At 45.6% G+C, this 12,472-nt stretch overlaps 1 protein-coding gene across 2 annotated transcripts in view; it reads right to left on the reverse strand.

Annotated features, from left to right (window-relative positions):
• Positions 1-2,185: 2,185 nt before the first annotated feature.
• The window catches only part of ENTPD5 (ectonucleoside triphosphate diphosphohydrolase 5 (inactive)), a 40,983-nt gene continuing 30,696 nt past the window's right edge, over positions 2,186-12,472 (reverse strand). For both annotated transcript variants that reach the window (XM_040333583.1, XM_040333582.1), the window contains 10 exons: positions 10,925-11,000; positions 9,999-10,034; positions 7,483-7,565; positions 7,313-7,392; positions 7,173-7,234; positions 6,625-6,726; positions 4,383-4,523; positions 4,246-4,302; positions 2,586-2,701; positions 2,186-2,514 (listed from right to left, as the gene is read on the reverse strand). In XM_040333583.1, the coding sequence (XP_040189517.1) occupies positions 2,431-2,514; positions 2,586-2,701; positions 4,246-4,302; positions 4,383-4,523; positions 6,625-6,726; positions 7,173-7,234; positions 7,313-7,392; positions 7,483-7,565; positions 9,999-10,034; positions 10,925-11,000 (837 nt within the window). In that variant the 3' untranslated portion in view covers positions 2,186-2,430. The remainder of the gene's footprint in view (positions 2,515-2,585; positions 2,702-4,245; positions 4,303-4,382; positions 4,524-6,624; positions 6,727-7,172; positions 7,235-7,312; positions 7,393-7,482; positions 7,566-9,998; positions 10,035-10,924; positions 11,001-12,472) is intronic.

The following is a 12,472-nucleotide window of genomic DNA, read 5'->3' on the forward strand; positions in this document are numbered from 1 at the left end:
TGTATTACTTACCTGAGATCGAACCCCCCCCCCCCACACCTCCCAGCCATCCTCCTGGATTGTTACCATGCTTTCAATCTGTATTTGGTTATTTTCCATGTTTTATCAATTATGTATTGATAAATATTCATATATTTTTCTACATACATTTGAATCTTCCTTAGACCCCTTTCACACTTATACGACTTGTCCCACAATTTGGGACTGCAAAGTAGCATGACAAGTCGTTCCCCACGATTTCCAATGGCTACCATTCATATTAGTACCAGTGCTGTGGAGTCGATTTTGGGTACCTGGAGTCAGCAAACAATGCTCCGACTCCTACTAAATTTAGATGGGACATTTAAACTTGCTTTTTTAATTCCAAATTCACAAAAAGTTATAATGAATGGATTTCTCTACTGTAAGAATAAAGACCAATGCACGCAGTGTCTCACGTAACCGCAAAACGTACACGTTAAGTGACCGTGAAGAAGCATGCTTTTCATGTGCTTCACTATATGGCATGCAACGCACAATTAGGAGCGGCAATACTTATACTTTCCATAGTGTTGTGTTCTGCTGTTACAGGGAACGCAGCGCCCATGTGTAACCTAGCCTCTCACTGATAAGGGATTAAGTAAATATGTTTTTTGCAGGACTAGAGAGTGAGATACTTGTATAAATGAAGGGAATGGAGGGGCCAATAGTTCAAGACTGAAGCTGTAAACCATTGGAAAAACTGCTGTCATTTAGCTAAGGCTATAAAAACTCCTGTGGTAATGACATGTATGTTGCCTTTCTTTCCTTCAAGGAATGTATAAAATACATTCGCATATTAATACAGGAGGAGTCGGAAGTACAAAAAAACGGAGGAGTCGGAACATTTATCTACCGACTCCACAGCCCTGATTAGTACGACTTCAAAGTAGTACCTGCACTACTTTGGTCTGATTTTGATGCCACTTACACAGGCATTCCGCGAAATCGCAGGCGCGAATCACGGTAAAATCGCGCGACTTTGAAGTCACACAAGTGTGAAAGGGGTCTTAGTTTTAATTTGTCCTGAGATAGTCCAATTTCCCCTGTCCTCTAAGGAGGCCTGGTTTGGGACCAAGCTCCCGATCTCCATGTTTTTAGGGAGGAACATGCAACATATTCCCAGTGCTGTAGCAGGGGTGTCCAAACTTTTTTCAAAGAGGGCCAGATTTGATGAAGTGAACATGCTCGAGGGCCGACCATTTTGCCTGACATTCTTTGAACCATTAAAATTCGGTCTAAGTGTGTTCGTCAGAGCACTAATACACTGCCCAACAAGAATTCTCTTGCCTCTGTGGCTGTGTGTGGTGAAGAGCGTGTTATTTGGATATACTGTATATGTTTCTTTTGTGACCCCAACGAATCCCAGAGCGCTGCTCGGGACTAAGGATGAGCTTGGGCGTGTTATTTGGATATGCCGTATTTATTGGCGTATAACACGCACAGGCTTACCATTTCCATGAATGCATCCCTACCATTGCAACAAATGCAGCCTTACCATTGCCATCAGTGCAGCCTGAACGATGCCCATCTGCAGCCTCGGAGGGCAGAGGGAGGGGGGTGGGACGAGTGCCGACAGATTACAAACAGGAGAATCTCTAGTTTACCCTGTGGCCTCTTTAATACAAAGTCCCACCTCCTATAATAGACAGAACAGTCGTCCAATGGCATCCCAGGAGACGGGACTTCCAATAGAGATGCTGCTGAGTAAACAGGAGATTCTCTTCAAGTAATCTTAGACGGCGCTCGTCCTGTCCCCTCCAAGGCAGTGCCAATAAATACAGTATATATCTTTTGGGGCCCTGGGGGCCACAAACAATATATATATATATATATATATATATATATACAAATCCCCAGGGGGGCCATATTAAATAAACAGGGGGGCCACACTTTGGACATGCCTGCTTTAAGGGCTTTTGTCACCTGCCTGTAAATACGCACTCTTCTCATAGCGGTGTTTTTAACCATCCCATACAGACACAAGTCTTGTGCTTCTTGATGGGCTGTGACAAGCAGGCCGATTACAGAACTCACTTTGGCCAATCACCGCAATCAATGGAGAAACAGGAACATTTTTCAGGCTGACATACAGGGACACAAACACTACACAAAAGTGACACATCAGTAACTCAAAGTACTTTACTAAATAAATTATTTAATTTGCTGTCATCATTTCATTTTATAAAATTAAATATATAAATATCAGTGCTGCAATAAAGAGCAGCTGGTTAGAGATGGTCAGTGCAAATTGCATATTATTCTAGATTAGGACATGGATAAGAGAAGAATATACAATTACGACGAGCTCTCTCCTCCCTTCATTAGAAAACACAGTTTTTGGGCTAAATTCCGAGGTGTGCAATAAGACTCATGATAAGGCACTGGGTTGTGATATTGCTGCTGGCGCTACTACAACACTAACAGGGACTGTAACACGTGGAAAGCGGCTCCCAGCGTCCAACTCATCTCCACATTTCGCACTTTTTTGCTTAGCTGAAAAAACAAAAACGGGATTCAGAAGGAGAACAAAAAACATGAAATGAGCAACAGGAAAGAGCATTTACCTGCAAGACAGTCCCGTCCTCGAAGCCGAAGCCTTCCCTGAGCAGAGCAGTGATGTAGGTCAGATCCATACACAGGAAGTGGCTGTGGGAGGAGTCGCTGGTCATGTGATCACACACTGCGGGAAGACGCACTCACTTTACAGTTTGCCATAACACATTCCCTCTAAAGAGCAACGTCTCTGATACAACCTTTCTGAGCTTCAGATGGTGCAAATTGTCAATTTTTTGATGCAAGCAGAAGTGCCCCTGATGGCAGAAGCTATGCTAGATTAAAAAAAAAGGCATGGGCCGTTTGTGAAAGAATCACAGTGCGCATGCTCGAAATTCCGCCGCAAATAGTCAATGCTTTCGACGTGGACGTAATTTATGCAAAGCCCTATTCGCAAACGACGTAAAAAATTCAAAATTCGACACGGGAACAACATCCATACTTAACATTGCGTACGCCTCATAGAAGCAGGAGCAACCTTACGCCGGAAAAGCCTTACGCAAACGACGTAAAAAAATTCCGCCGGGCGCACGTACGTTTGTGAATCAGCGTATCTAGGTCATTTGCATATTCTACACCAAAAACGCCACCTAGCGGCCAGCGTAAATATGCACCCTAAGATACGACGGCGTAAGAGACTTACGCCAGTCGGATCTTAGGCTAATTTCGGCGTATCTTGCTCTCTAAATACAGAAAGAAGATACGCCGGCGCAGCTTTGAATTTACGCTGCATATCTATAGATACGCCGACGTAAATCATTGCTGAATCTAGCCCCTTGTGTCTTTTACAAACACTTTAAACTGCTTGCCGACCAGCGCACAACAATATATTTTGACAGCATGGCACAGACAGGCCTGTACGTCTCCTTTAAGATCGCAGCATTGTGGACGCAAGCTCAGTGAGGCCGACCGCGGGTCACACGGACTCGATCGCTGCGGGGATACCTGTGATCGTCTCGCGGTGAGGAAGAACGGGGAGATGCTGATGTAAACAAGCATTTCCCCGCTCTGCCTAGTGACAAAGACACTGATCACAGCTTCTTGTAAATCGGAAGTGGTGATCACTGTCTTGTCACGCACAGCCCATCCCCCTTACAGTAAGAATCACTCACTAGGGCACATTTAACCCCTACAGCGCCACCTAGTGGTTAACGCCTTCACTGCCAGTGTCATTTTCACAGTAATCAGTTTTATAGCACTGATCGCTGTAAAAATGGCAATGGTCCCAAAAATGTATCCGCCATAATGTCGCAGTCACGATAAAAATTGCTTATCGCCGGCATTACTAGTAAAAAATTTTTAATAATTATTAATAAAAAAGCCATAAAACTACCCCTATTTTGTAAATGTTATAACTTTTGCGCAAATCAATAAACACTTATTGCGATTTATTTATTTTTTTTACCAAAAATATGTAGAAGAATACATATCTGCCTAAACTGAAGGAAAAAATATATTTTTTTTACGCAAAAAATAAAAACCGCAGAGGTGATCAAATATCACAAAAAGAAAGCTCTATTTGTGGGGGAAAAAAATGACGTCAATTTTGTTTGGGAGCCACGTCGCACAAGCGCAATTGTCAGTTAAATCGACGCAGTGCCGAATTGCAAAAAGTGGCCCAGTCTTTGACCGGCAAAAGGGTTTGGGGTTAAAGTGTTACTAAATTCTTACCTTCTCTTGCTTTTTGGGCAAAGTCCCGGACTTCCAGCACACCGCCGTTCTCCAAATCTGAAATCACAAAAATGCTGCATTAGGAGAAAAGAACAGAACATCAGTCAGGATACGTAGACGGGACACTCAGCACTCACCAATCAGGCTGCTGTCCACAGCGCGGTCATAGTAGTATGAGAAGGCATAGAATGGGCTGTGTCGGATCTCATCCACCTGGTGCAGCTTTCCTTCTACAATACGACGAACCTCCGAGTAACATAAATTAAATCCAGAGAGACCTGAAAGGAAGAATGGAGGGTACCTGATGTACAGAGCCAAACATAAGGCAAGCCCACATATGTAATACATCAGCAATATCTTAGATAAAGAATTTAGAGGACAAACCCACTTTATAAAAACTGGCATATCCAATCACATTAGAGGCTCCATGAGCAATGAAATAAGCGCCCCACCCCCTAGCCAAGAGTCACTTATAGGCTTCATCAAGGCATCTTTGAAAATCTATAGACACTATAGAGCACAACTAAAGTCAGAGAATTCATTTTCTGTTGGATAGACATTTATATAATCTCTATTTTAGTGTCTTCCCACCGCTTTCTTGTTCCAGCGCTTGCACAGTACACCAGAGTGTACCCCTTAGGTTCAGACTGTTCCCTCCCTCCTCAGAACCTAAGTGCCCCCTTCTCCCTCAGACTGCCCTCTCCTTTTACAGAACCCAAGTACCCCCTCCCCATCAGACTGTCCCTGTCTTCTTCAGAACCTAAGTGCCCCCTTCTCCACCAGACTGTCCTCTCCTTCCTCAGAACCTAAGTGCCCCCTTCTCCATCAGACTATCTTCTCCTTCCTAAGAACCTAAGTGCCACCTTCTCCATCAGACTATCCTCTCCTTCCTAAGAACCTAAGTGCCCCCTTCCCCATCAGACTATCCTCTCCTTCCTCAGAACCTAAGTGCCCCCTTCTCCACCAGACTGTCCTCTCCTTCCTTTAAACCCAAGTACCCCTTTCCCCATCAGACTGTCTTCCTCCTTCTAGAACATAAGTGCCCCCTTCTCCAGACTGTCCTCTTCTTCCTCAGAACCTAAGTGTCCCCTTCTACATCAGACTATCCTCTCCTTCCTCAGAACCTAAGTGCCCCCTTCCCCATCAGACAGTCCTCTCCTACCTCAGAACCTAAGTGCCCCCTTCTCCCTCAGACTATCCTCTCCTTTTACAGAACCTAAGTACCCCCTTCCCCATCAGACTGTCCCTGTCTTCTTCAGAACCTAAGTGCCCCCTTCTCCATCAGACTGTCCTCTCCTTCCTCAGATCCCGAGTGTGCTTCTCACCATTAGAGTGCCACTCCCCTACTAAGAAACCTGAGTGTAGCCCTTGCCTTCTTCCTCAGAACTTAAGTGCACCCCACACCATCAGACTATTTTGCCCTTCTAGAACCTCAGACTGCCTTCTCCTTCCTCAGAACCTAAGTGCACCCCTCGCCATCTGCAATTTTAACAGAAGACCATCAGACTGTCTTCCCCTTCTAAAACCCAAGTGTGTCCCCCACCATCAGACTGTCATCTTCTTCATCAGAACCCAAGTGTGTCCCCCACCATCAGACTGTCATCTTCTTCATCAGAACCCAAGTGTGTCCCCCACCATCAGACTGTCATCTTCTTCATCAGAACCCGAGTGTGTCCCCCACCATCAGACTGTCATCTTCTTTATCAGAACCCAAGTGTGTCCCCCACCATCAGACTGTCATCTTCTTTATCAGAACCCAAGTGTGTCCCCCACCATCAGACTGTCATCTTCTTTATCAGAACCCGAGTGTGTCCCCCACCATCAGACTGTCATCTTCTTTATCAGAACCCGAGTGTGTCCCCCACCATCAGACTGTCATCTTCTTTATCAGAACCCAAGTGTGTCCCCCACCATCAGACTGTCATCTTCTTTCTCAGAACCCAAGTGTGTCCCCCACCATCAGACTGTCATCTTCTTTCTCAGAACCCAAGTGTGTCCCCCACCATCAGACTGTCATCTTCTTTCTCAGAACCCAAGTGTGTCCCCCACCATCAGACTGTCATCTTCTTTCTCCGAACCCAAGTGTGTCCCCCACCATCAGACTGTCATCTTCTTTCTCAGAACCCAAGTGTGTCCCCCACCATCAGACTGTCATCTTCTTTCTCAGAACCCAAGTGTGTCCCCCACCATCAGACTGTCATCTTCTTTATCAGAACCCGAGTGTGTCCCCCACCATCAGACTGTCATCTTCTTTATCAGAACCCGAGTGTGTCCCCCACCATCAGACTGTCATCTTCTTTCTCAGAACCCGAGTACGCCCCTCACCATTATACTTCCCCAGTTCTCAAATCTTATTGCCCCCCTTAATATCAGACTCACCATCAGACTGTCCTCCATATCTGTAGGTTACACTATCAAATACCCATGATCCATTCAGGTCTGGGGGAAAACAATGGCTGTGAAAGGTCTGCTTCTGCTGGGCTGATAGAGAGGAGAAATAGGGTGTCACACATGTAGTATGCTATTTAATATTATCACTATAGTTTTACTGATGGTAAAGCCTCACTGTTGTTCACAAAGTCAGAGAATAAAGATTTCTCAACTTTTTATCTGGACTTAAATAAATGTATCCATAGACTTTACAGGGCAACAGACGCGCGTCCCTCAGCCCGAGATCACCAGAGACGACCACATCAAATGGTGGGGATGATTTCCTATACACTGGAGAGTCAGAAATCTGGTGCAGCTGTGCATAGTAGCCAATGTCTATGGCCAGCTTTAAGGCTGTTTGAAGGCAGCGTAAACATTAGATGGTCAAAACTTTAAGCTAAATATGGACAGATTGACTCCATTCTATATAATGATCGTCTCACCCACACACAAATAGCAACAATCCACTTGGTGACAACATACATTTTAAGATTTACCTACAGACACCGAAGCGCCAAGAACTGCAAGACGAGCCTCCTTCAGACCGAGACCCAGATAACTGGAACAACAACAATGGCATTAACTATCATCAGCAATGTCCTCTATAAGAAGCTGACCCACGGCACAGAAGACCCACCTACGTGTGTAGAGGCGATATGTGCTATTGAACAGCTCAAAGGAAGCCAACGACTCCCGTGGAGTCTCATCTAAAGTAGCCTAAAACAAAAAAGAGAAAAGGACCAGTCTACTAAAGAGAGCGGCAGACAGCAGTCAGTGTTGTACATAGAGAGAAAAATAAAAACTTACTCTATTAAGAGGAAGGAAGGTGATCTGTGTAGATGCTCCACCCAAATCCAAAGTGCCCACACTACGATCTCCATGTAACCGACCTAGAGGGTGGCAGAGATTATAGGTGGTGCACACAGAGACCTGACAGTACCCCCACCTACACTACACAGTCATACTGACCCAACTGTACCCCCACCTACACTACACAGATACATACTGACCCAACTGTTCCCCCACCTACACTACACAGAGACATACTGACCCAACTTGTACCCCTATCTACACTACACACAGTCATACTGACCCAACTGTACCCCCACCTACACTACACAGATACATACTGACCCAACTGTTCCCCCACCTACACTACACAGAGACATACTGACCCAACTTGTACCCCTATCTACACTACACACAGTCATACTGACCCAACTGTACCCCCACCTACACTACACACAGTCATACTGACCCAACTGTACCCCCCACCTACACTACACACAGTCATACTGACCCAACTGTACCCCCCACCTACACTACACACAGTCATACTGACCCAACTGTACCCCCACCTACACTACACACAGTCATACTGACCCAACTGTACCCCCCACCTACACTACACACAGTCATACTGACCCAACTGTACCCCCACCTACACTACACACAGTCATACTGACCCAACTGTACCCCCCACCTACACACAGTCATACTGACCCAACTTGTACCCCCACCTACACTATACACAGTCATACTGACCCAACTGTACCCCCACCTACACTACACACAGTCATACTGACCCAACTGTACCCCCACCTACACTATACACAGTCATACTGACCCAACTGTACCCCCACCTACACTACACACACATACTGACCCAACTGTTCCCCCACCTACACTACACAGAGACATACTGACCCAACTTGTACCCCTATCTACAGTCATACTGACCCAACTGTTCCCCCACCTACACTACACACAGTCATCCTGACCCAACTGTACCCCCACCTACACTACATATAGACATACTGACCCAACTGTACCCCCCACCTACATTACACACAGTCATACTGACCCAACTTATACCCCCACCTACACTACACACAGTCATACTGACCCAACTGTACCCCCACCTACACTACACACAGTCATACTGACCCAACTGTACCCCCACCTACACTACACACAGTCATACTGACCCAACTGTACCCCCACCTACACTACACAGAGACATACTGACCCAACTGTACCCCCACCTACACTACACACAGTCATACTGACCCAACTGTACCCCCACCTACACTACACAGAGACATACTGACCCAACTGTACCCCTACCTACACTACACATAGATATACTGAGCCAACTGTACCCCCACCTACACTACACACAGTCATACTGACCCAACTGTACCCCCACCTATACTACACACAATCATACTGACCCAACTGTACCCCCATCTACACTACACACAGTCATCCTGACCCAACAGTACCCCCACCTACACTACACAGAGACATACTGACCCAACTGTACCCCCACCTACACTACACACAGACATACTGACCCAACTGTACCCCCACCTACACTACACAGAGACATACTGACCCAACTGTACCCCCACCTACACTACACAGAGACATACTGACCCAACTGTACCCCCACCTACACTACACACAGTCATACTGACCCAACTGTACCCCCACCTACACTACACACAGTCATACTGACCCAACTGTACCCCCACCTACACTACACAGAGACATACTGACCCAACTTGTACCCCCATCTACACTACATATAGACATACTGACCCAACTGTTCCCCCACCTACACTATACACAGACATACTGACCCGACTGTACCCCCACCTACACTACATATAGACATACTGACCCAACTGTACTCCCACTTACACTACACAGAGACATACTGACCCAACTGTACCCCCACCTACACTACACAGACATACTGACCCAACTGTACCCCCACCTACACTATACACAGTCATACTGACCCAACTTGTACCCACACCTACACTACACACAGTCATACTGACCCAACTTGTACCCCCACCTACACTACACATACATACTGAGTAAACTGTTCCACCCACCTACATTACAAACATAGGCATACTGACCCAACTGTTCCCCCACCTACAATACACACAGACATACTGACCCAACTTGTACCCCCACCTACACTACATATAGACATACTGACCCAACTGTACCCCCACCTACACTACACACAGTCATACTGACCCAACTGTACCCCCACCTACACTACACACAGTCATACTGACCCAACTGTACCCCCACCTACACTACACTACACTACACTACACACACACACACACACACACAGAGTCAACTGTTCCACCCACCTACATTACAAATATAGGCATACTGACCCAACTGTTCCCCCACCTACAATACACACAGACCCAACTGTACCCCCACCATACACAAATACTTGACTATACCCTCCACTTACACCATAAACAAGGATGTAGCTTGCCTGGGTTTACCTGTGAGAAAGTTTACACTGATCCAGGCTAATATTCCTAAGGAGAAAAAAAAAAAGACAAAAATAATCCAGTAAGTACCCTGAGGACTAGCTTTGGTCTACCATGTCTATGATCCCATCATATAGAGACCAAAGCATTGTTCCTAAGATCTCTAGAGAAGTCCATGATATAATTATCTGTAAAATATATCGATATGTATTGATAGTAGAGAGTAGTTGGGACAGAGTAATGTTCTGAACATCTCTAGAGGCAAGTGATGGAATAATTTCAGAACATACCATATGTAAAAATGTGTTGGTGCTCCTCACTGATCTCTTATCTTCTGTATTACGCAAAAAAGGAGATACTTCCTTCTGGGAAGTAATGATAAATGCGGCCTTACCCATGTATAAGTATACTTGTATGTATAGAGGGTGTTCATGGAAATATGACAAGGTTTGGTCCCCATGGACTTCCACCTGAAGCCAATTGTTGGATCTGTATAATAATGCAATGGGCATATTGACCAAAGTATTGGGATGGGCATATTGACCAGGGTATTGGGATGGTCATCCGGGCCCTTACTCCCCTTTTCTTCTTCTCTCCTCCCCATGCTTCCCCAATCTCATGGCCTGCCCCGCCCCTGTCCTACTACACTTTGTCTCCGCCCCTGGATATAGTTAATCAATACATCCATCCTTCATGTTAAAGTAAACCTTGGGCATGAATATTGTTTTTCTCACACAAATTCATTTTCTTTTCACGTTTTATTGCAGTAGGATATACCAGGCAATGTCATTATGTATATTTTGATATTGTTCTATTTTTAATACCAAAAAAGCACTCCTGTTTTGTTAAATAAAATAAATGTGTTGGTGGCGTCTGCAGATTGTGCACACTGGAAATATTTGCCGTTTCTGTGTTATGTGATATTTGTGTGTTGTCACCTTCGTCAGTTCCATCCAGAATGGCGACGCTGTTTTCCGGTACTAGAAAAGGAGACGAGTTGAAGACTTTCCTCACCTAAATAAGAGGAAAATTTGATTTGTTCATGACCTATAAAAAAAAAAAAACATCCCATCCATTCACCCACCTAAGCCATGAAACCAAAAGCACATATTCACACCAGGCACCCAGGCTACATACCTCAATTGCACCTTGAAATGAAGACAGTTTTTGTTTTCTCCAGCTATATTTACTCATTGCAACTTATAACATCCAAGTGAAAGATAGAACACCAACATGTCGGGGGGGGGGGGGGGGGGGGGAATCAAAAACAGAATCACGGAGTTGGAAAAAGGATAACCCCATTGTGTCAGTATTTTGTTGAACCACCTTTTGCTTTAACCACCTAAGCAATAAGCGTTTATTGATTGGTTTGCGCAAAAGTTATAGCGTTTTCAACATAGGGGGTAGTTTTATGGCATTTTTATTAATATTTTTTTTTTTTACTAGTAATGGTGGCGATCAGCGATTTTTTTCGGTACTGCGACATTATGGCGGACACTTTGGACACATTTTTGGGACCATTGGCATTTTTATAGCGATCAGTGCTATAAAAATGCATTGATTACTATAAAAATGCCACTGGCAGGGAAGGGGTTAACACTAGGGGGCGGGGAAGGGGTTAAGTATGTTCCCTGGGTGTGTTCTAACTGTAGGGGGGGTGGCCTCACTATGGGAAATGACTGATCGCTGTTCATACATACATTTCTCCTCTGACCGGACCAGGAGCTTTGTGTCTACACACACAGCGCCCGGTTCTCGCTCTGTAACGAGCGATCGCGGGTGCCCGGCGGTGATCGCGACCAGGCGGGCGCGCGCGGGAGTCAGGAGCGAGCGGGGGGGGGCGTGCGCCCCTATTGGCTCCTGGGAGAGATGACGTAGATCTACGTGCTCTCGCCCAGCGAGTCTCAATTTGCAGACTCGAACAGGTTTTCTTCTAAGATTGTCCTGTATTTGGCTCCATCCATCTTCCCATTAACTCTGACCAGCTTCCCTGTCCCTGCTGAAGAAAAGCATCCCCACAACATGATGCTGCCACCACCATGTTTCACAGTGGGGATAGTGTGTTCAGGGTGATGTGCAGTGTTTGTTTTCTGCCGCACAGAGTTTTGCTTTTAGGCCAAACAGTTCATCTGACCAGAGCACCTTCTTCAAAAGGTTTGCTGTGTCCACAACATGGCTTCTCGTAAACTGCAAACGGGACTTCTTTCAACAATGTCTTTCTTCTTGTCACTCTTCTATAAAAAAGGTCAGATTTGTGGAGAGCACGACTAATAGTCGTCCTGTGGACAGATTCTCCCACCTGAGCTGTGGATCTCTGCAGCTCCTCCAGAGTTACCATGGGCCTCTTGGCTGCTACTCTGATGAATGCTGTCCTTGCCCGGCCCGGTCAGTTTAGGTGGACGGCCATGTCTTGGTAGGTTTGCAGTTGTACCATACTCTTTCCATTTTCAGATGATGGATTGAACATAGCTGTGAGATGTTCAAAG

The sequence above is a fragment of the Rana temporaria genome, chromosome 13, assembly GCF_905171775.1.
Source record: "Rana temporaria chromosome 13, aRanTem1.1, whole genome shotgun sequence".
Classification (NCBI taxonomy): domain Eukaryota; kingdom Metazoa; phylum Chordata; class Amphibia; order Anura; family Ranidae; genus Rana; species Rana temporaria.